Source organism: Oryctolagus cuniculus, chromosome 4 (genome assembly GCF_051225735.1).
Source record: "Oryctolagus cuniculus isolate XC-2025 breed Fujian yellow rabbit chromosome 4, ASM5122573v1, whole genome shotgun sequence".
In the NCBI taxonomy this organism is placed as follows: Eukaryota; Metazoa; Chordata; class Mammalia; order Lagomorpha; family Leporidae; genus Oryctolagus; species Oryctolagus cuniculus.
Window position 1 is genome coordinate 83,086,948 of NC_142870.1, and position 24,126 is coordinate 83,111,073.

Genomic DNA, 24,126 nt, shown 5'->3' on the forward strand with positions numbered 1-24,126 from the left:
CGTCCTGCGCGCCCCTTCTCGGGCGTCCGCCCCTCGGCGTTCTGGCGGCTCTGGTCCGGGCTGTGCGGGCGGCCGCTTGGCTGCTCCTCTGTGCGGCGGCCGGGCTCGTCCGCACAGGAGCCCCTACCTCCAGCGACGCCGCTGTCGGTGCAGGTAAGGGCAGGGCCCGGGTTTGTGCTGGTGCTTCTGGAGCCGAGCGCTGGACCTGCAACGGTGGGGTGAGTTGGGGCGGATTAGAAGCGAGCCAGGGCCACGCGCCTTCCCGCGCGCTCTGCTCCGTGGCAGCACCTGCGTTTCTGCAGGGCCCCGCGTTGTCATTGCGGGGAGGAACCGGCTGCACTCTGACTCGAGTACCGAGGAGTACGGTGGTGACGCGTCTTGGGAAGCGCGTGGGCAGCGTGACGCTCCTCTGCGGTCAGGGGCTCGCGAAGAATTCCAAAACGGAATAGGGAGACTGATAACCAGGTTGGCTTGGGGGTTCTTTGTGACTCCAGGCTGGGCGGGGGAGTTGATTCTATCGTAGGGCCCAAGTTCGTGGTCCTGAGCTAAACACACCCGGAGCCGTCGAGGTTGAGGGAGACAGACACCTGCCGGGGTGATTAAGGTGATAACACTTCCGGGTGAGTTTCTCCAGCTGGAGGATGATTGTAGCCTAGTTACCCGCGCTGTGCTGCTTCTGTGGGTTTACTTAGTAGATTTCCAAACTTGTTTGAAGAATTATGAAATGAAAAATAACTGTTCAATAACTGGACTTGATATCTTTAAAGAGTTTTCCAGCATGGCACTTAATCATTAAAAAGGGGTCCATTTCCACAGCTAGTTCAGACCAGCACACCAAATTGAAGTAATACTTAAGAGGAAAAAGTTGTCTTAAAGATTTGTTTTATTATTTATTGAAATTTACAGAGTGAGAAAAGGCGAGGGAGAGAGATCTTCCGTCCGCTGATTTCACTCTCCAAATGCCTGCAACCCAGCAGATGCCAGGAGCTTAGAACTCCATGTGGGTTGCAGGTACTTGAGCCTTCTTCCACTGCTTTCCCAGTGGCCTTAGATGGGAGCCAGATTGGAAACAGAGCAGCTGGGATTCGATTTCTCCTAATTTAATATGTAGTTAGATGATAGACTGTAAAGAAAAAAAAAATGGTTAGGCCTTACTCCCTATGCCCATTAAAATTAAACACAGGAGGAAAAATCTGGATTTGAACAAGAGATACATGCAGTGTTTATTTGGAGAAAGATTGTATGCTGCTGCAAAGCAGGTAAGATTTCTTTAGCTAGGAGAGTGGAAGTATTTCAGACTGTAAGGGTTGGGCAAACTAACTTCTGATCATTTACTTGGTTCAGTGACTGAGAATCAGTTACTAATGATGTGTATACTTCAAAAAAAAGGGAATCAAGGGACTTGCATTGTGGCGTACCAGGTAAAGCCACCACCTGCAGTGCCAGCATCCCATATGGGTGCCAGTTTTAGTCCTGGCTGTTCCACTTCCAGTCCAGCTCTCTGCTATGGCCTGGGAGAGCAGAAGATGGCCCAAGTGCTTGGACCCCTGCCCCGGGTGGGAAACCTGGAAAAAGTTCCTGGCTTCAGATTGGCGCAGCTCCTGCTGTTGCAGCCAATTGGGGAGTGAACCAGTAAATGGGTGACCTCTCTTTCCCTCTCTGCCTCTCCTTCTCTCTCTGTGTAACTCTGCCTTTCAAATAAATAAATAAATCTTAAAAACATAGACTTAATAAAAAGGAATTAAAAGAAAAGTTCATTTTGGTGCAAAAAGACTGAAATTCATGCATACAAATGATCTTCAAAAAGTTCATAAAATATGTGTCTTATAAAAAACTATGATGCATGAATAAAGTAATATTAACAACAAGCATATAGTATACTTAGTGTATGGTAGACTCTGTCTTCCCTTGGGAACCTGCCACACAGTTACCCCAGTGCACAGTCCTGGATGAGGAGCTGGGAGCTGACCGTATAGGGGCAGTTAGCTGTCTTCTCAGAGATCATTCTCCACAGGACTTGCTCCAGGAGTCAGAAACTCCCCAAGGCCTCCAGGCTCCGTGTGTGCTTAACAGCATGGGGTGAGCTCAGGGCCTTGTTGAGGTGCCCTGTGTATGCTGGGAATGTGGGGGGCCCAGGAAACCCTGCTTGCATACAGCTCTCTCACAGTGTTGGGGCGCGAGGGGCACACCACAGGGAGGGCAGCTGGCATCCCCTGCCATCTCCGGGAGCTCCTGCGCTGTGTCCTCGCTGCGCCCGCCGTGAGGATGAGTGACCGCCTGGACACTGCCTTCAGGACCTGGTGTCTTCCAAGCACTGTGTGCTCTGGGCCACTCTAGAGAGGACAGGCTCCCTGCTGAGACATGGCCAGATAGCCAGCGCCTCCTGTGTTGCCTGCCATGCTGGGTGGCGGCTGGCAGCACCTCGTGGTGAGGAGTTCCCTTTTCGTATATGCACTATCCCATCATGTGGTTCTTAGAGTAAATTGATTATTCCTGTGGAGGTAAAACATATGCCTTTATACATAGTAAGTCCTTATGACAGCTAGCAGAAAGAGAAGCTACCTTTTTTTTAAAATTTATTTATTTATTTTATTTATTTATTTTTTGACAGGCAGAGTGGACAGTGAGAGAGAGAGACAGAGAGAAAGGTCTTCCTTTGCCGTTGGTTCACCCTCCAATGGCTGCCGCGGCCGGCGTACTGCGGCCGGCACACCGTGTTGATTCGAAGGCAGGAGCCAGGTGCTTCTCCTGGTCTCCCATGGGGTGCAGGGCCCAAGCACTTAGGCCATCCTCCACTGCACTCCCAGGCCACAGCAGAGAGCTGGCCTGGAAGAGGGGCAACTGGGACAGAATCCGGCGCCCCAACCGGGACTAGAACCCCGTGTGCCGGCGCAGCAAGGCGGAGGATTAGCCTATTGAGCCACGGCGCCGGCCTACCTATTTTTTTTTTAATATTTTTATTTTATTATTTTTGACGCAGACTTACAGAGAGAGGGAGAGACAGAGACAAAGGTGTTCTGTCCACTGATTCACCTCCCAAGTGGCCACAATGGCCAGAATGGGCTGATCAGAAGCCAGGAGCTTCTTTGGGGTCTCCCACGTGGGTTCAGGGGCCTAGGCACTTTGGCCATGTTCCACTGCTTTCCCAGGCCATAAGCAGAGAGCTGGATCGGAAGAGGAGCAGCCAGGACACGAACTGGTGCTCATAAGGGATGCCGGCGCTGCAGGCAGAAGCATAGTGTACTCAGCCACAGCACTGGCCCCAAGAGAAGTGGTCTTTCCAAAGTAATGGCAGACTGGGATTCGAAAACAGAAAATCTAATTCCAAAGTCAGTGTTAGCTACTATGTTATACTGGAAATAGACTTATGTGTAACTCTAATTGCTTAAGATTGAAAAGCTTCTGGCTTTAGATTTGTTAGATTTTATAGGCAAGTAAAGCCTATTGAAGTAATTCTGTAATTATTTAAGTATTATTTCATTCTGTGTTTATTTAATAGAATCTTTTGGTTCTGTGGGTATAAGGGACACATGTCCCGAAATTATTTTGAAGCAAGAAGTTTTGAAAGATGGTTTTCACAGGTAAGTTGCCCATTGAGGCTTTTTTTTTTTTTTTAATTTATTTATCTGGGGGCTGGTGTTGAGGCATAGCATGTAAAGAAGCTGCCTGTGATGCCAGCATACCATGGTTCAAGTCCCAGCTGTTCCACTTCTGATCCAGCTCCCTGCCGATGGCCTGGGAAAGCAGTGGAAGACGGCCCAAGTGCTGTCCCTGTACCCAAGTGGGAGACCTGGAGGAAGCTTCTGGCTCCTGGCTTCAGATTGACGCAGCTCCGGCTGTTGCAGTCATTTGGGGAGTGAACCAGCTGATAGAAGACCTCTCCCTCTGCCTCTGCCTCTGCCTCTGCCTCTGCCTCTGTGTAACTCTGCCTTTCAAATAACTAAATCAATAAATCAATCTTTTTTAAAAAACCACATTTGGGTAACCTTTTTTTTTTTTTTTTTTTTTTTTTTTCGGACAGGCAGAGTGGACAGTGAGAGAGACAGAGAGAAAGGTCTTCCTTTTGCCATTGGTTCACCCTCCAATGGCCGCCGCGGCCAGCGCATTGCACTGATCCAATGGCAGGAGCCAGGTGCTTCTCCTGGTCTCCCATGGGGTGCAGGGCCCAAGCACTTGGGCCATCCTCCACTGTACTCCCTGGCCACAGCAGAGAGCTGGCCTGGAAGAGGGGCAACCGGGACAGAATCTGGCACCCCGACCGGGACTAGAACCCGTTGTTCTGGCGCCACAAGGCGGAGGATTAGCCTAGTGAGCCACGGCGCCGGCCTTGGGTAACTTTTTATTCCAAAAATTGTATTTTCATATCTTGAACTTGCACTCAGTTTTTTTTTTTTTTTTAACCTTCTCTGTCTCATAATACTCGTGGTTTTCTTTTAAATCCTTGGACATGTTGGGTGTGTTGTTAATGATTTTTATAATACCTTTTGCAAATTTTAGCACTTCTGTCATTTCTGGGTCTGTTTCTGTTGGGTTATATTTTCATGATGGTTGATCACGTTTCACTGCTACTTTGCTGTTTAGTAATTTGATTAGATGCTGAACATTGTGAACATTTGGGATATGAATTCTGTTGAATGTGGATTTTCTTGTTTAAAGTGTGTTGGGCTTTTTTTTCTGTTGGCAATTAAGTTACTTAGTAGCTCGATCCTCTTAACCTCTTCTTGTATAGTTCTAAAGTTAAAGGCTAGTATATCTGCCTTATAAGGCTTTGCTCTACTGACCTCAACCTTATTTGAAATTTTGGACTTTTTCAGTTTCCTGATTTTTTTTAAATGTACATGTAGATATATCTGTGTGTGTTTAAAGATTTATTTATTTGAAAGGCAGAGTGACAGAGAGTGTGAGAGGGAAAGTGAAAGCTTCCATCTGTTAGTTCCCCCCTCCAAATTGCCTTAACAGCCAGGGCTAGGCCAGGCTGAAGCCAGGAGCCAGGAACTCCATCCAGGTCTCCCACGTGAGTATCAAGAACTAAGCACTTGGACCATCACCTTCTGGCTCCCAGGCATACTAGCAGGGAGGTAGTAGAATAGCTTGGGACTAGAACCAGACACTCTGATACAGGATATAGGTAGGTGTCCCAAACTGTAGCTTAATCTTCTGTGCCACAATGCTTTTCTCTCCCTGGTCATTTTTTGCTCAGTCCTGTGGAGTTATACCCTAGTTATGTGTATCTTAGTATTCAGCAAAACTGAAGGGATTCCTGTTTGGATTTTTGGAATTCCTCTCTGAAATCTGGCACTAGGACTTGCAGCCACTTCAGTCTCCCTGAGCTTCTATGTGTATTTCCCTACTTAAGCAAAACTGTCACTCACTGTGGTCCGGGATCTGTCTTTGGGCAGAAAACTGGGACAGTTATACACACAGATTTATAATCTATTTTAAGTTTTGTATATGATGTGAGGCGGAGATCAGTGTTCATTTTTTCTATATTGATATTCAGTTGTTTCAGTTCCATTTGTGGTTAAAGATTGTCCTTTCCCCATCAAATCAGGTTAGTACCTTTATTGAAAATATGTATATAAATATTTTTGGACTGTCCTCTTCCGTTGATGTTTTTCTGTTTTCACACTAATGCTGTAATGTGGCTATGACATGAATTATGAAAGATCTAATTTTTGGAATATGAATTTGAAATATAGTGTTTCCAATATTATGAATATAGTGTCATGCTATCTCATTTAATAGCTGAAGGAAGAAATATACTTTAAATATATTTGTCTTACAGAGACCTTTCAATAAAAGTGAAATTTGGAGAAAGCATTGAGGACTTACAGACCTGCCGACTCTTAATTAAACAGGAAATCCCAACAGGACTTTTTGTGGATCCATATGAATTGGCTTCATTACAAGAGAGGAACCTAATAGAGGTACAGATATTAGGGATTTTATTTTTTTGAGAGAGACAGAAATTTAAGGATCCTGTAGCTTGGAATAAGGAAGAATACTAGGGGCTGACACTGTGGTATAGTGGGTAAAGCTGCTGCTTACAGTGCCGTCATCCCATATGGATGCTGGTTCGAGTCCTGGCAGCTCCACTTCCTATCCAGCTCTCTGCTATGGCCTGGAAAAGCAGTAGAAGAGGTCCAAGTGCTTGATCCCCTGCACCCACGTGGGAGACCCAGAGGAGGCTCCTGGCTCCTGGCTCCTGGCTTTGGATTGGTGCAGCTCCGGCCATTGACAGCCAACTGGGAAGTGAACCAGCGGATAGAAGACCTCTCTTTCTTTCTCTTCTTCTCTCTCTCTGTAACTCTGACTTTCAAATAAATAAATAAGTCATTAAAAAAAAGAAGAATACTAAATATGACAGCATTATATATTTTTTTTTCATTTTGTTAAAGCATATAAAGTGACATGTTAGGATAGGAGTTCTGTTTTTTAAGGTTTACTTATTTGAAAGGCAGAAAGAGAGAGAGAGAGAGATCAAACTTCCATCCACTGGTTTTGCAGCTGGGGTTAGGAAGCTCAGAGTCAGGAACTCCATCCAGATCTCCCATGTGGGTGGCAGGAACACAAGTAGTTGGGCTGTCATTTGCTGCCTGTCTGGGGCATTTAGTGGGAAGCCAGATCAGAAGTTTAGAGTAGCTAGGACTTGAACTTGGTACACCTTTATGGGATGCAGGCATCCCAAGCTGCAGTTTACTGTACCACAACACTTGCCCAAGGATAGGAATTTTTCTTGAACAAGTGAATGATATTTGTTCACTTGTCAGGAATAAACCAACTAAACTGAGCTGGGTAAATACTCTTTGACAGGTTGATTCATTAATAACTAAGAAAATTGTGTGTGTGTGTGTGTGTGTGTGTACACAAGATACTTCAAAAAATCATGGAAAATAGAATTAAAAGATAATGTACATTTCCTATAAATATTTTGAAGATTCCTCATACATAGTCTTGAGAAGTTTAATGATGAATAAGTAGCACTTAAATGGCATCTTTATTAAATTAGAAACACATGTATTCCAACATCTGTATGCAAGGAAGGGAAACTAACATTTACTAGTTATCTAGGCTGAAGATCTTTATTTAAAAAAAAAAGGTTTATTTTTTGTTTATTTGAAAAGCAGAGAGATGAAGAAAGAGAGGTAGAGACAGAGATCTTCTGTCGGCTGATTCACCCCCCCCAAATGCCCACATTAGCCTAGTCTGGACCAAGTCAAAGCTGGAACCAGGAACTTAAGCTGGGTCTCCTGCATAGGTGGTAGGGATCTAAGGACTTGAACCGTCATCTGCATTCCAGGATGCACGTTAACAGGAAGATGGAATCAAAGTGGAGCTGGAACTAAGACAGGTGTTCCGATGTGGAATGTAGGCATCATAAGTGGCATCTTAATTGCTGTGGCAAATTCCTGCTCCAAATATTTTTGTTTGTTTTAAAAGAAGCAAGGTTGGAGCTGGCACTGTGGCATAGTAGGCTAAACCTCTGCTTGTGGTGTTGGTATCTCATATGGGGAGTGAACCAGCAGATGGAAGACCTTTCTCTTTGTCTCTCCTTCTGTCTGTAACTCCCCCCAAAAATAAATGAAATCTAAAAAAAAATTAAAAATGAAGCAAGGCAAAGTTAAACATTAAAGGAAAATTGTGTCCCACACACTTTACATAAATCAATTGTTATGATACCTCTAGACGTGTTACCTCATTTTGTAGATGGGGAAACTGAAGCACAAAGAAGTCAAGCAATGTATCCAGGATACATCAATAAGTGGTAGAGCCAAGGAATGAACCCAGGGTTATCTGATTAGAAAGTTTTTGCCCTTACCTGATGGGAATCTTAGCTCTTTAATTCAGAGTGTCCCCAGCTTTGAAGAAAATCATCTGGGAGCACTTTCTGTACAGCTTGTTACCTTCCTGGGAAATCCTGATTCTGTAGGTTTAGGTTGGGCCCACAGATGTGTTTTTAAATAATTCACATAATTGCTGTTAAGAACCAGTGGCTGGAGCCGGCGCCGTGGCTCACTTGGTTAATCCTCCACCTGTGGCGCTGGCATCCCATATGGGCACCGGGTTCTAGTCCTGGTTGCTCCTCTTCCAGTCCAGCTCTCTGCTGTGGCCCGGGAGGGCAGTGGAGGATGACCCAAGTGCTTGGGCCCTGCACCCCATGGGAGACCAGGAGAAGCACCTGGCTCCTGGCTTCGGATCAGTGCGGTGCGGCGGCCGGGTGTAGCAGCCACTTGGGGAGTGAACCAAAGGAAAAAGGAAGACCTTTCTCTCTGTCTCTCTCTCACTGTATAACTCTGCCTGTCAAAAAAAAAAAAAAAAAAGAAGGAAGAGAGGGAGAGGTGGGGGGGAGATCTGCCCACTGGGTTATTCCCCAAATGCCTGTAACAACTGGGGTTGGGCCAAGGCAAAGCTTGGATTCTGGAACTCAATCTGGGTCTCCCATGTAGGTGACAGGGACTCCAGTAGTTGCACCATCACCTACTGCCTCCCATGGTGTGCATAAGCAGGAAACTGGAATTGGAAGCAGAGTTGGGACTCAAATCCAGGCATTCTGGTGTGGGATAAAAGGCCCAAAGCAGTGTCTTAACTGCTGTGACATACACATGTTACTTTAAAAAGTCAAAATAGATATACTTCCAGTCATTCGTGATGGTATCTTGTTTCTAGTTGTGGTTTACACCAATTTCTTTTCTTTTCTCTCTCTCTTTTTTTTTTTTTTTTTTTTTGGACAGGCAGAGTTAGAGAGAGAGACAGAGAGAAAGGTCTTCCTTCCATTGTTTCACCCCCCAAATGGCTGCTACGGCCAGCACTCTGCACCCATGTGAAGCCAGGAGCCAGGTGCTTCCTCCTGGTCTCCCATGCGGGTGCAGGGCCCAAGATTTGGGCCATCCTCCACTGCCCTCCCGGGCCACAGCAGAGAGCTGGACTGGAAGAGGAGCAACTGGGACAGAATCTGGCGCCCCGACCAGAACTAGAACCAAGGGTGCCAGCGCTGCAGGTGGAGGATTAGCCTAGTGAGCCGCGGCGCCAGCCTACCTTTTTCGTTTCATTTTAATGTTTGTTGAATTAGATAATTATACTCTTATGGTTCAACATTCAGGAGACATAGCAAGGCATTCAATGATAAATTTCACCTATCTCAGCCTTCGGTTACCTAGTTTCTTCCTGTGTTTTCAGGTGTTTGGTATATATGGAATTCTAGATACACATAAATGTAAGTTTTTTTCTTCACTGAGTTATAAATTCTAACTGAGACTTTCAAATTTAAACACAATTCTTAGCTTATAATTTCATGAATTGATAATGTATTTCAAACCACCTTAAAATCATCTACTATGTTCTAAGAAAATGAAATCTTTTTTGGAGAGATGTACCCAAAAGAGATGTACCTTTGATTGGATAAGATTTGGATATTTGCAGATTGACTGTTACAAGAAAAGTAGGTAGATAAAAGATGACACTATAGATTTGTTGATAAGGTTCTCTTTATTTTGATGATCTATTTCCTGTTCTAGTTACTAATTATAGGCCTTGTAAGTACAGTTACATTTTAATTTTGGAACCTTCTATAAAAATTGATGTTACACTGTGACATATAGATAATTGGAAGCTAATCTGTTTTTTGAAAGCTAATTTCTTGGTGTATCAGATGCTGTTTATTTCTGCTTAGTAGATACTGTGGCCCAATTCCTTCTGCAGAGAGACTGTCATGAGAAGTGGCCTGAGGCTGTTGTGAGCCTCTGGGGAGTGAATCAGCAGATGGGAGCTTGCTTTCTTTGTATCTCCTTTTTTTCTCTTGCTGTATCTTTGACTCTCTCAGATAAATAATTTACTTTTTTAAAGTTTATTTGCGGGGGGGCTGGCACTGTGGGGCAGTAGGTTAATCCTTTGCCTGCACCGACGACATCCCATTTGGGCGCTGGTTCGAGTCCCGGCTGCTCCTCTTCCGATCCAGCTTGCTGCTATGGCCTGAGAAAGCAGTAGAAGATGGCCCAAGTCCTTGGGCCCCTGCACCCACATGGGAGACCCGGAAGAAGCTTCTGGCTCCTGGCTTCGGATTGGCGCAGCTCCGGGAGTTGTGGCCATTTGGGGAGTGACCAGCGGACAGAAGACCTTTCTCTGTCTCTCCCTCTCATTGTCTATAACTCTACCTCTCAAATAAATAAAATTTTTTTAAAAAAATAAATAGTTTATTTGGGTACAAAAATTTTTGAAATTCATGCATAGCTTTTTATTTTTTTTAAAGATTTATTTATTTGAAAGAGTTACAGAGAGAGAGGAGAGGCAGAGAGAGAGAGGTCTTCCTTCCCAGGTCATAGCAGAGAGCTGGATCGGGAGTGGAGCAGCTGGGTCTGCTTCAGGCAAAGGCGTTAACCTGCTGTGCCACAGCGCTGGCCTCTCAAGCATAGTTTTTATAATACTCATTTTCCATGAAGCTTTTGAAGACTTTTATGTATATATGGATAAATATATAATGAAATACACAGCATAACTCAACATGTACATTTTTACTTTTTGTGTAGAATGTTTAAGATGGTTTTTGCAATACTATTTTTTCAAAAAACCCTTTGCCATTTTTTTTCAATTTACTTTTTGTTTTTCTAAAAAGCTGAGAGACAAAGAGCTCCCATTCTCTGGTTCACTCCTAGTTGCCCACAACAGCCTCAGACTGGGCTGGGAGCTGAAGCTAGGATCTGGGAACTCAAACCAGATCTCCTGCTTGGGTAGCAGACATCCTGTGACCCAGGGCCTGCATTAGCACAAGCTGGGGTTGGAAACCAGAGCTGGGTACATCCCAGGTACTCCAGTATGGGATGTGGGTGTCTGAACGACTGGACTAAACCCCCATTCCTTGTTAACTTTCTGTAGCTGCTGTAGAACGAGTGCTGACCTTTGCTGTGGTTTCCTGGCCACAGAGCTCTGACTTACTCATTACCATCTTGTTTCCCTGAAGAACAGGAAATTACTAATCATTTTATACCAATATAGGTTGAACCGTTTTTGTCACAGACATTTTCATACTTATTTATTAATGGTATATTTATTCACAAGATTTGTCTTTTCTTGCTACCTGTTTTATCATGTAAACAGAGGTTAATAAGGGAATCTCACAGAAATAATTTTTATGGTGGCACTTGGCAACCAAGAGTATACTTTCTCCTATTTATGTTTAGTAAAAAAACTCTATTAAACATAGATCTCATTCTCTGTTTCCTACTTAAAACTGAGGATGAATAGGGGATGGAAATTTGTTTTTGCAGAGGGTAAATTTGACACTTCTGTCTATCCATATAGCCATCTTCTGGTTTTATTTATTTTTAAATCTTCCTCATTTATTTATTCTTGACTAATGTTTGTTTTCATTTTGACAGGCAGTGATGATTTCAGAAAATTTCGATATAGAAGCTCCTAGCTATCTGTCCAAGGAATCTGCGGTTCTCATCTATGCCAGGCAAGATTCACAGTGCAGTGACTGTTTCCAGGCCCTTTTGCCTGTGCACTACCGCTATCACCGGCCACACAGTAAAGACGGAGAAACCTTTGTTGTAGTCAGTAACCCAGATTTGCTGATGTATTGTAACCAAGGTGAGGGTTGTAAGTCTTTTCTAAAGGTTGAAAATAAGAATAAAGGAATGGCCACAGACTATAGTCAAGTCAAAAGCATGTTTTTTTTTTTTAACTTTTTTATTATAAAAAATAGCTGATAGGTAGAAAAGCTAACAGTTAGTTTTGTGGATTATCATAAGACAAATATCCTGGTAAATACTAGCCAGGACAAGAAACAGCAGCACTCTGCGTGTTCTGTCCCAGTCATAGCCTCTTCCTTGAAGACTCCCTCACCATTCTGACTTCACTCACTTCTTCATTTTTGTTTTTATTATACACATGAACATTTTTATACACTAGTGTTTAGTCTTATTCATTTAAAAAATTGGTATCTCCATTAGGTCTCTTAAATTACAGGTTTCTATCTCTTTCTTTTCTTAAAAACTGAACTGTTGAAAGAGCGTGGGCCAGAGGCTGGTGTTGCGGTACAGGAGGTTAGGCTGCTGCTTGTGGTGTCAGTTTCCCATATTGGAGCATCAGTTTCTCCAATTCGGATCCAGCTCCCTGCTAATTTGTCTGGAAGGCAGCAGGTGGTGGCCCACGTGTCTGGACCTGTGCCAGCCATGTGGGAAACCTGGATGGAGTTCCTGACTCCTGGTTTCAGCCCAGCCCAGCCCTGGCTGTTGTGGCCATCTGGGAGGTGAACCAGTGGATGGAAGGTCTCTCTGTCTCCTCCTCTCCTTGTTCCTCTGATTTTCAAATCTTAAAAAAAAAAAAAAAAAAAGGGCCATTTGGCCCTGTAGAGTTTCTCATTGTGGAGGTCTGGAGATCTTCCTGACTATACTCATGATGCGGTTCATTGTGTTCCTCTGACCTAGTTGTCTCCTGGAGATTGGCGTGGATCCAGTGGTATGGTGAGGTTCAGGTTGGATTCCTTGGGCAGTGCTGTGGATGGACCCTATCCTGTGACTAGTAGGCTTGCTAATACCAGTTGTGTTTCCTGTTGCAGTCTTTGATCCACAGAGCCCCTTTGCTGGTTTCTGTTTCTTCATACTGGTATTGCAGGACTTTGTGGGTTTTGCTGTTTTGTCTCCTGTTGGGAATGTTTTCGTGTTTTAAGAGGGATACTTTATCAATTACCTTTGTTGTAAATTTTGTCCATGAGGTTTTGGCTTTGCCAAGTAATTATTCTTTCTGTGTGTGTGTGTTTTTTTTTTATATGAGGATTTGCATGGATTAAGAAATGATTATTGGCCGGCGCTGCGGCTCCCTAGGATAATCCTCCACCTAGCGGCGCCGGCACACCGGGTTCTAGTCCCGGTCGGGGCGCTGGATTCTGTTCTGGTTGCCCCTCTTCCAGGCCAGCTCTCTGCTGTGGCCAGAAGTGCAGTGGAGGATGGCCCAAGTGCTTGGGCCCTGCACCCCATGGGAGACCAGGAGAAGCACCTGGCTCCTGCCATCGGATCAGCACAGTGCGCTGGCCACAGCGCGCTGGCTGCAGCAGCCATTGGAGGGTGAACCAACGGCAAAGGAAGACCTTTCTCTCTGTCTCTCTCTCTCACTGTCCACTCTACCTGTCAAAAAAAAAAAAAAAAAAAAGAAAAAAAAAGAAATGATTATTAAACTCTATCTTCATAGTCTTCTCAAAATCAGTATTTTTTCTTTAGTTTAAGAAGCCTCTCAGATTTTGATTCTTCTTGTTTCCAAATTCATGCTGACTTAGATGTTTACACAAGATAATAGCTTTGCTGCTGAAAACTGACAGATGGGAAGTTTTTAATCATATGTTTGCAACCATCATGCCTTTCATGATGAGAAAATTAAAAAGTGTTCAACTATATTAGCTTTGTTTATCCAACCTTGTTTTCTGCTTCAATTAATGGTACTTTTTACATGCCTTAAGAAAAGTTTGAAAAAGTGTCTGTTCTGAGAGAATACTGGAGGGTCGGTGGTGGTCTGTTTCTGATCTTAGAAATGTTTATATTGATGCATTTCATATGGGAATTTATCAGCTTGTACACTTGGGATGTATTTTCAAAAGATTGGCCCTTAGCTTGAATGTGATGAGATTTGTTAAAAAAGTCATGTTTGGCCGGCGCTGTGGCTCAATAGGCTAATCCTCCGCCTTGCGGCGCCAGCATACTGGGTTCTAGTCCCTGTCGGGGCGCCGGATTCTGTCCTGGTTACCCCTCTTCCAGGCCAGCTCTCTGCTGTGGCCCGGGAGTGCAGTGGAGGATGGCCCAGGTGCTTGGGCCCTGTACCCGCATGGGAGACCAGGATAAGCACCTGGCTCCTGGCTTCGGATCAGTGTGATGTGGCGGCCATTGGAGGGTGAACCAACGGCAAAAGGAAGACCTTTCTCTCTGTCTCCCTTCTTTTTTTTTTTTTTTTTTTGACAGGCAGAGTGGACAGTGAGAGAGAGAGACAGAGAGAAAGGTCTTCCTTTTTGCCGTTGCTTCACCCTCCAATGGCCGCCGCGGCCGGCGCACCGCGCTGATCCGATGGCAGGAGCCAGGAGCCAGGTGCTTTTCCTGGTCTCCCATGGGGTGTAGGGCCCAAGCACCTGGGCCATCCTCCACTGCACTCCCTGGCCACAGCAGAGGGCTGGCCTGGAAGAGGGGCAACCGGGACAGAATCTGGTGCCCCGACCGGGACTAGAACTCGGTGTGCCGGTGCCACAAGGCGGAGGATTAGCCTAGTGAGCCGCGGCGCTGGCCTTATTCCCACTCTTACATTTAACAGCGATCACTTTTCAGTTAAGTTTCAGCACTTAAGAAGAATTGTGTATTGATTACAGTATTCAACCAAAAGTATTAAGTAGAACAAACAAAAAAAAATACTAAGAGGGATAACATATTAAGCTGCTCATCAACAGTCAGGGTGAGGGCTGATCAAGTCACTGTTTCTCATAGTGTTCATTTCACTTTAACAGGTTTCCTTTTTGGTGCTCAGTTAGTTGTCACCTATCAAGGAGAACAAGTGGTATTTGTCCCTTTGGGATTGGCTTATTTCACTCAACATAATGTTTTCCAAATTCCTAACAGGGATCACTTTTCAGTTAAAATTTCAACACCTAAGAATAATTGTGTTTTAATTACAGAGTTCAATCAATGGTACTAGAACAAAAAAAAATACTAAAATGGATAAAGTATTACATTGTACATCAATAGTCAGGACAAGAGCTGATCAAGTCACTGTTTCTCATAGTGTCCATTTCACTTCAACAAGTTTCCCCTTTGGTGCTCAGTTAGTTGTCGCCAATCAGGGAGAACATATGATATTTGTCCCTTTGGGACTGGCTTAATTCACTCAGCATGATGTTTTCCAAATTCCTACATCTTGTTGCAAATGACTGGGTTTCGTTGTTTTTGAGTGCTGTATAGTATTCTATAGAGTACATGTCCCATAATTTCTTTATCCAGTCTACTGTTGATGGGCATTTGGGTTGGTTCCAGGTCTTAGCTATTGTGAATTGAGCTGCAATAAACATTAATGTGCAGACTGCTTTTTTGTTTGCCAATTTAAATTCCTTTGGGTAAATTCCAAGGAGTGGGATGGCTGGGTTGAATGGTAGGGTTATATTCAGGTTTCTGAGGCATCTCCAGACTGACTTCCATAGTGGCTTAACCAGTTTGCATTCCCACCAACAGTGGGTTAGTGTCCCTTTTTCCCCACATCCTCTCCAGCATCTATTGTTGGTAGATTTCTGAATGTAAGCCATTCTAACTGGGGTGAGGTGGAACCTCATTGTGGTTTTGATTTGCATTTCCCTGATTGCTAGTGATCTTGAACATTTTGTCATGTGTCTGTTGGCCATTTGGATTTCCTCTTTTGAAAAATGTCTATTGAGGTCCTTGGCCCATCTCTTAAGTGGGTTGTTTGTTTTGATGTTGTGGAGTTTCTTGATTTCTTTGTAGATTCTGGTTATCAACCCTTTATCAGTTGCATAGTTTGCAAATATATTTTCCCATTCTGTCGGTTGTCTCTTCACTCTCCTGACTGTTTCTTTTGCAGTACAGAAACTTCTCAATTTGATGCAATCCCAAATGTTAATTTTGGCTTTGACTGCCTGTGCTTCTGGGGTGTTTTCCAAGAAGTCTTTGCCAGTACCTATATCTTGCAGGGTTTTTCCAATGCTCTCTAATAATTTGATGGTGTCAGGTCATAGATTTAAGTCTTTAATCCATGTTGAGTGGATTTTTGTGTAAGGTGAAAGGTAGGGGCATTCATATAAAAAAGATGCTCAAGTAGCAGCATGAGATGGGTGGGTCCAAGACATAGAGAGTTTATATATTGTGTGTGAAAATGTTTGAATACTCATATCCTAGTATGAAAGACTTATGCTGAGACTCAATGCAAGAATATCTTTGAATCCAAATGCAGGTTTTTTGACAGAATTTTCTGTCATTTTGCGCAGAGTTTCCAATTTTGAAATGCTGGACTCAGTCAGAAGTGGCAGCTCCTTGTGCTTTGGAGAATGAGGATATCTGCCAGTGGAGCAGTATGAAGTACAGATCAGTAAGCTATTATTTTATGTTGCTTTTATGTGTAAAAGTCTTTCTATGTGTTTCTGCCACATTTAAGGAATTAGTATCTTATATTCTAATATAGATAACATGTTGTTTGCTTGTTTTTAAAATTTACTAATTTTTTACTTGAAAGTCACAGTTACAGAGAGACAGATCTTCCATCTGCTGGTTCACTCCCCAAATGGCTGCAGTGAAGGCAGGACCCAGGAGCTTCTTGTAGGTCTCCCACCTGGGTGGCAATGGCCCAAGCACTTGAATCATCTTTTGCTCCTTTCCCCAGACGCATGAGTAAGGAGCTGTACTGGAAGTGGAGCAACCGGAGCTTGAATCGATGCCCGTAAGGGTGCCCACTGCTATGGCAGGCAGCAGCTTTACTTGCTGCACCACAATGCTGGCCCCTTTTGTTTGTTTTTAATGTTGTTTCTTTGATACTGGTTATAACAGTGTTTTCTCATGTGGGTAAGGTTTCATATGAACCTTTTGATTTAGGAGGTTGGAGATGTAGTGTTAGTCCCATGACTCATTGGTTGGTCTAGGAGTTAAGTGCAGCCAGTATGCTTTTTAAAGGTGTATGATAGTAAAGAAAACAGTAGCATGTGTATGTTTTTTCTTTATCAATAAAACCTTATTTGGGAACAGGCATTGTAGTGCAGTGGGTTAAGTCATCCTGAGTTCAAGTCCCATCTCCCCTTCTGATCTAACTTCTTGCTAATGTGCATCCTGGGAGGCAGTAGCTGGTGGCTCAAGTACTTGGGTCCCTGCCACTCACATAGGAGACCTGGATGGAGTTCAAGGTTCCTGTCTTCAGCCTGGGCCAGTTCTGGCTGTTGGGGGCATTCTGGGGAATGAGTAGGACCATAAAGATCTCTCTCTCTGGCTCTCCATTTTTCAGTTGTTCTACCTTTCCAATAAATAAACATTTAAAATAAAACTTTAAAATATTTTAATTTTACTTTTATTTACATCTCATTAAACAACAAAGTAAATTAACTTCAGAGGAAGCTAAAAAAAGGAAAACAAAAACCATAGTATTTTTAACTATGGTAAAATTTCCAGACAGTTGTATTTTTGTTATTTTATTCCTAAACGTAATCCAACTCAGGCTAGTTTTATAGTTTTATAACTATTTGTTTACAGTTATTAAATTTGTTTTCAGTTATTAAATTGGATATAGGATTAAAATCTCATTAGCAGTGGCTTTTTCTTAGGAGTCTGCTGTTTGAACATTCATAGCTTTTAGTTAACACAGTCATCTACTTTCCCCTCTGTGAACTGCTAAGTCTTTATAATGTTCTTTCTTTTTATCCTTTTGTTCCTCCTTCATGTGTCTTCTAACTGGTGGTTGTAATATTACTGTTCGTGTTTCTCTTCTTCCTAATTTTTTTTTTTTTTTTTTTTTTTTGACAAGCAGAGTGGACAGTGAGAGAGAGAGAGAGAAAGGTCTTCCTTTGCCGTTGGTTCACCCTCCAATGGCCGCCTTGGCCGGCGTACCGTGGCCGGCGCACCGCGCTGATCCGATGGCAGGAGCCAGGTGCTTCTCCTGGTCTCCCATGGGGTGCAGGGCCCAAGCACTTGGGCCATCCTCCACTGCACTCCCTGGCCACAGCAGAGAGCTGGCCTGGAAGAGGGGTAACCGGGACAGAATCTGGCACCCCGACCGGGACTAGAACCCGCTAGGCGGAGGATTAGCCTATTGAGCCACGGCGCCGGCCCTTCCTAATTTTCTTGAAAGAGTACTTTGGTTGAAGGATACAATCTGTGTCACCATCTTTACAGTTTATTTTTTTTGAAGATTTATTTTATTTATTTGAAAGACAGTTACAGAAAGAGGTAGAGATAGAGAGAGAGAGAGGGTCTTCTATCCACTGGTTCACTCCCCAAATGGCCACAATGGCCAGAGTTGAGCTGATCTGAAGGCAGGAGCCAAGAGTTTCTTCTGGGTCTCCCACATGGGTGTAGGGGGTCCATGTACTTGGTCCAAACTCCGCTGCTTTCCCAGGAGCATTAGCAGGGAGCGGAATCGGAAGTGGAGCAGCCAAGACTCAAACCAACACTGCAGGCCGGATCTTTAACCCACTGCACCACAGCACCAACGCTTCCAGTTTATTTTTACAAAGAATCAAATGAGTTTGCAACAAAAATAAATTTAAAATTTAAACCAGCAGATACTATGACTGTCAGTCAGATAAACATAAGGTGGGTTTATTCATATGTACCACTGTGGATATTTAAGTTTGAAGTAATTTCTTGGTGGTAACTTAAGAGTTTGTCTACCGGCCAGCTCAGAAAACAACTATTTACAGGGAAGGCTTTATTTTAAAGCAATGTTCTTTTGTATTGTAGAACTTTTTTAAACTGCAGTTGATAAGATAGATGATTGTGTTAATATCTTGCACAGCACAGAATTGCTTTTGAGATTGTCAACGCTATATGGTACCTGGTTTTTATGATACTGTATAAGTCCATTCATTTTGTTCATAAAATTCATTTTTCATGAACCTTTTTGCTCATGTGCATGTATTTATGCTAAAATAAACATCTTTAATCCCATTTTTCATTAACTTTTAAAAAAATTATTATTTATTTGAAAGGCAGAGTGATAGAGGGAGAGAAAGAGATTTTCCATCCACTGGTTCACTACCCAAAAGCCTTCAACAGCCAGAGCTGGGTCAGGCCAAAGCCAAGAGCTAGGAACTCCATATGGGTCTGTCATGTAGGTGTTAGGAACCTTATTATTTGGGCCATGATCTGCTGCCTCCCAGGCACATTAGCAGGAAGCTGTATAGGAAGTGCAGAGTAGCCAAGGCTCAAACCAGGCACTCCTGTATGGGATACAGTGTCCTAAATGGCAGGTTAACCCACTGTGCCATAATGCCCACTCCCATAAACTTACTGAAATACCCTATATATGCCTGAAAAATAAAGAATAGATGACCATTACTAAGGTGGTTTTCTATTCCAAGGTTTGTTTAAGACGCTACTTTTGGTGGACAGTGTTGTGGCCGTAATCCTATTATGGATGCAGGGTCAAGACCCAGCTGCTTCACTTCTGATCTAGCTGTTTGCTAATGCACCTGGGAAGGCAGCAGAAAGTGGCCCAAGTGCTTGGGCCCCTGCATCCATGTGGGAGACCCGGAAGAAGCTTCTGGCTCCTGGCTTCAGCCTGCCCAGCCCTGACTGTTGCAGCCATTTAGGGAGTGAAACAGAATGCAAGACCTCTCTCTCTGTCTCTCCCTCTCCCTGTAACTCTGCCTTTCATATAAATAAAGTAAAAATCTAAAAAAAAAAAAAAGGTGCCACTTTTTGAAGCATCATTTTCAGATAAAGCTTTGTAAAAGATTGTGTTGGAACTGTGCTTTTTGGGCATAAAATTATAATCCAGGTATTTATGAAAATAAATGAAAAAAATATTTGTATTTTTAGGTTACCTAAATTTTAATTTTTTAAAATTTATTTTGAAACCATAAAATTTTCTGTAGATTTCTAATTGAACTCCTTTGTCTTCAGAGTTAAAATAGAAAATAGAAGCTAGGGGCCAGCATTGTGGCATAGCGCGTAAAGCCACTGCCTGCAGTGCCAGCATCCCATATGGTGTTGGTTTGTGTGTCAGCTGCTCCATTTCCGATCCATCTGCCCGCTAATGTGCCTAGGAAAAGCAGCAGAAGATGGCCCAAGTGCTTGGACCCTGCTGCCTATGTGGGAGACCTTGGAAGAAGCTCCTGACTTTGGCCTGGCTTAGCTCTGGCTGTTGCGGGGGGTTAACCAGTGGATGAAGCTCTTTCTCCCTCTCTCTTTCTGTAACTCTGATATTCAGATAAATAAGTAAATGTGAAAAAACAAAAGAGAGGGGCTGGCGCTGTGGTGCAGTGGGTTAAAGCTTCAGCCTGCAGCGCCAGCATCGCATGTAGGGGCTGGTTCCCATCCGGCTGCTCCTCTTCCCATCCAGCTCTCTGCTATGGCCTGGGAAAGCAGTAAAAGATGGCCCAAGTCCTTGGGCCCCTGCACCCACATGGGAGACCTGGAGGAAGCTCCTGGCTTCGGATCAGCTCAGCTCTGGCCATTGCAGTCATTTGGGGAGTGAACCAGTGGAATGGAAGACCTCTCTCTCTGGCTCTAACTCTCTGTCACTCTATCTTTCAAATAAATAAAATAATTCTTTAAAAAAATGAAAGAGAAAAGAAGCTAGGAACTAGGTTGAATATAGGAGAACTTTCACATTGCTAGCTGTGGTAAAGGACAGATTCAGTTGTGCAATTTATGAATAGCAAGCTTTAGAAAACTGTTTAGGGAGAGAAACCACGAAATAGGAATGAATGTATAGTTTTATTATTTTCTGCATTCTAATGTGAAACATGGAGGAAATATTTTTATTTCCTGGCTATAGAAGTGATATTGAGCTATAACTTTCTTTTTTTAAGGATTTATTTATTTGAAAGGCAGAGTTACAGAGAGGCAGAGGGAAAGAGAGAGAGAGAGAGAGAGAGGTATTCCATCTGCTGGTTCTCTCCCCACGTGGCCACAACAACCAGAGCTGGGCTGATCTGAAGCCAGGAGCAAGGAGCCAGGAGCTTCTTCCAGATCTCACATTGAGTGCAGGGTTCAAGGACTTGAGCCATCTTATGCTTTCCAGACCATAGCAGAGAGCTGGATTGGAAATGGAGCAGCTGAGACCTGAACCGGCACCCATAAGGGATGCTGGCACTGCAGGTGACGGCTTTATCTGCTATGCCACAGCACTGTCTCCGAGCTATAACTTCTTAAAAGATAGTCAACTCTACCAAAAAGCAGAAAAAGTCAGAACTGATGAGAATTTATAAATAATTACAGGAATTAAGTTTGATTTTGTGACTTAAATAAATTGTTGGATCTGAAATGATCATTTGAACAATATTATGTGTATTGTAGAATTAGCTGAAAGATATTTAAAGGAAATAAGAAAGGGAAAAATGAAATTAAAGAATCTAAGAAATGGTTTTACCATAGATTGTACATTTGGAATGTCTCTAACTTCTCATCCCTGTTTCTCTCCATAGGTATATAAGAATGTGACTCTGCAGGTTCCGGTGGGACTGACCATTCATACCTCTTTAGTATGTTTTGTGACTCTGTTCATTACAATCCTGTGTTCTGTGCTGATCCTTATAGCCGTTTTCAGATACGGCCATTTTTCTCTTCAAGTTTTATGCAGTTAAATACCTTCTATAAAACTAAATAAGACCTGCTCATTTGTGACTAGAGGTGTTGTTCTACAGTTAACTCATTACTTTTGCTTTTGTCTTTATGTCTAAAATTATGTTTACTAACTGAAATCTTGGATCATTCTCAGTTAATTCCAAAATTTAGTGATCTACTGTATAAAGCCTTGATAAACTTCAAACATCAAAAGCCAAAAGAGGAAACTTCATTTTGTTAATTTTTAAAAATGATTTTGTTTGTTTATTTGAGAGGTAGAACTACAGACAGTGTGAGGAAGAGACAGACGGATAGGTCTTCTATCCTCTGGTCATTGCCCAAATGGCCACAATGGCTGGAACTGAGCCAATCCAAAGCTAGGAGCTAGGAGCTTCTTCCAGGTCTCCCATGTGAGTGCAGGGGCCAAAGCACTTGGGTCATCCTCTACTGCTTTCCCGGGCCTTAAGCAAAGAGCAGGATCAGAAGAGGAGTAGGGAACTGGTGCCCAAATGGGATGCTGGTGCCATAGGTGGAGGCTTAGCCTACTGCGTTACAGGGCCAGCTCCCATTTTGTTAAATTAATATTTCCACTTGTGAGTTGTGGCTTTATCTATACTGAAGATAGGAAAATGAGTTATTTATGTATTAGAGATAAGTTAGTCTCGTTTTGTGAGTATAAACCTTTGAATTTAACCTAAAAATTGAAAAAATAATTATAAATAAGAACAAAATAATGGGGGTGAAAGTCAAGTTTATTTAAACACTAATTTCATGAGAATATTAAACCATCCAGAGTTTCAAAAAAAATCATTGAAGTAGGACACTAAGAAATAACAATATCAAAATGGATTATCTGTTAAAGCATCTTAATTTTTAAAAATTTTACATTTCTTTTTAACGTATGAATTGGCAAAGAGCTTGATGAAACTGAGTATTGTGTTTTAGTTCTGATTTTAGTACACATACTGATTTTGTCGGAATATTAAAATCATGTTTTTAAAGAGAATACTTGTATTTTCTTAATTTTTATATTTATTTAAAAAATGGAAATGCCAGGTGACATTTTCTTTTAAATAAAGGATCTTGATTTACTGTTATACATGAGAAAAAATTAGAAAATAAAGTAAGTGCCGTAGGCTAATTAAAAAATAAAACTTCCAGGTGAGTGTTTATAGCAGTTAAGACTGTGTTGGGACGACCTCATCCCATAACAGTGCTGTGGTTGAGTCCTGGCTTTGCTGCTAGTCCCAGCTCCTTACTAATGTGTAGCCTGGAGAGGAGAAGAGTCATGACTCTAGTTGGGACCCTGCCACCCCCGTGGGACACTCAGATTGAATTCCTGGCTCTTGGCTCCTGGCTTTGGCCTGGCTGTCCTTGGCTGTTAGGGGCATTTGGTGAATGGGGGATCTCTGTCTTATCTGTCTTTTTGCCTTTCAAATAAATTAAATAAGAAAAAAAAAAAAACCCTAGGGGAAGCATGTTTTAAAACAGAAGCCAGGTTTCCATAGCCTTGGCTGCTCATAACAAGAGCCTTGGGTGATCACTGTCGTCATAAATAAGAGTGTCAATTTTTAAATCAACTACAGGAGTCACTGTGCACTTGCTCCATATGTAGGACCTCTGTCCTTAATGTGTTGTACTATTAGAATTAACAGTAAAACTAGTCTTCAAACAGTACTTTATACTTTGTGTATCTGTGTTGGTACAAACTGTTGAAATCTTTACTTAGTATGGAGTTGATTTTCTATATATAAAGATAATTAAAAATGAATCTTAATGAAGAATGGGATGGGAGAGGGAGTAGGAGGTAGGATCGTTTGTGAGTGGCAGGGTGGGTATGGAGAGAAGAACTGCTATAATCCAAAAATTGTACTTTTGAAATTTACATTTATTGAATAAAAGCTTTCTAAAAGAAAAACAACTAGGGTGTATTGGCATTGTCTTGTATAGAGAATTGGGATTCGATACATGATTGTGTAATATCTGTTTAATTTTTTAAAACATTTTGGTGTTTTTATGGGAATTAATCTTTCCTAGGAAAATTTGACTTGTATGGCTTAACTAGTCATATCAGTTCTATTCAGAATATATTTGAGACTTAAATATCGAAAAAGGCAAGCCAGTGCCATGAAGCGAAATATTATTAGAGATTTTTAAAAGCTTTAGTTGTTTTTATTTACTTGAAAGAATGACAGAGAGAGAGAGAGAGAGAAGTCTTCTACCTGTTGGTTCACTCCCCAAATGCTCATAATAGCCAGGGCTGGGCAAGCCAAAACCAGTAGCCCAGAACTCCATCTTGGTCCTTCATGTAGGCAGCAGGGACTCAGGAACTTGTAAGTGTTAGCAGGAAGCTGGATTAGAAGCAGAATGGGGACTCAAACTCGGATACTCTGATTTGGGATGTGAGTATGCTAACTGTTCACAAAACACCTAACCCATTAGATCTCGATATTGACTAAAATTTCAACCCAGTTTAGTTTTATATCAGTTTTGTATTTTCTTTATAAAATAATTCTCTTTTTTTTTTTGACAGGCAGAGTGGACAGTGAGAGAGAGAGACAGAGAGAAAGGTCTTCCTTTGCCGTTGGTTCACCCTCCAATGGCCGCCTTGGCCGGCGTACCGTGGCCGGCGCACCGCACTGATCTGAAGGCTGGAGCCAGGTGCTTCTCCTGGTCTCCCATGGGGTGCAGGGCCCAAGCACCTGGGCCATCCTCCACTGCACTCCCTGGCCACAGCAGAGAGCTGGCCTGGAAGAGGGGCAACCGGGACAGAATCCAGCACCCCAACCGGGACTAGAACCCGGTGTGGTGGCGCCACAAGGTGGAGGATTAGCCTATTGAGCCGCGGCGCCGGCCTTATAAAATAATTCTATGTTTT

General features: G+C 42.9%; 2 protein-coding genes across 19 annotated transcripts in view; both read left to right on the forward strand.

The window, feature by feature from the left end:
- The first annotated feature begins 12 nt into the window (after nucleotides 1-12).
- PIGX (phosphatidylinositol glycan anchor biosynthesis class X) lies at nucleotides 13-22,254 on the forward strand. 18 transcript variants are annotated; one of them, XM_089331949.1, is made up of 8 exons: nucleotides 132-153; nucleotides 907-1,011; nucleotides 1,184-1,259; nucleotides 3,500-3,581; nucleotides 5,786-5,927; nucleotides 11,373-11,586; nucleotides 15,965-16,065; nucleotides 21,110-22,254. In XM_089331949.1, the coding sequence occupies exons 6-8, from the start codon at nucleotides 11,379-11,381 to the stop codon at nucleotides 21,266-21,268; spliced, it is 468 nt and encodes a 155-aa protein (XP_089188075.1). In that variant the 5' UTR covers nucleotides 132-153; nucleotides 907-1,011; nucleotides 1,184-1,259; nucleotides 3,500-3,581; nucleotides 5,786-5,927; nucleotides 11,373-11,378; the 3' UTR covers nucleotides 21,269-22,254. The 18 variants fall into 18 exon arrangements, 17 of the variants coding, with proteins under 17 accessions (XP_089188074.1, XP_089188079.1, XP_089188070.1 ...); XM_089331948.1 differs by lacking the exons at nucleotides 907-1,011; nucleotides 1,184-1,259 and adding an exon at nucleotides 9,178-9,214 and having other exon boundaries at nucleotides 13-153; XM_017347014.4 differs by lacking the exon at nucleotides 907-1,011 and having other exon boundaries at nucleotides 24-153.
- PAK2 (p21 (RAC1) activated kinase 2) overlaps nucleotides 21,110-24,126 on the forward strand; it is a 115,948-nt gene continuing 112,931 nt past the window's right edge. Inside the window, exon 1 of the mRNA XM_017346650.4 lies at nucleotides 21,110-21,166. The gene's annotated coding sequence lies outside the window, so the exon portion shown is untranslated. The remainder of the gene's footprint in view (nucleotides 21,167-24,126) is intronic.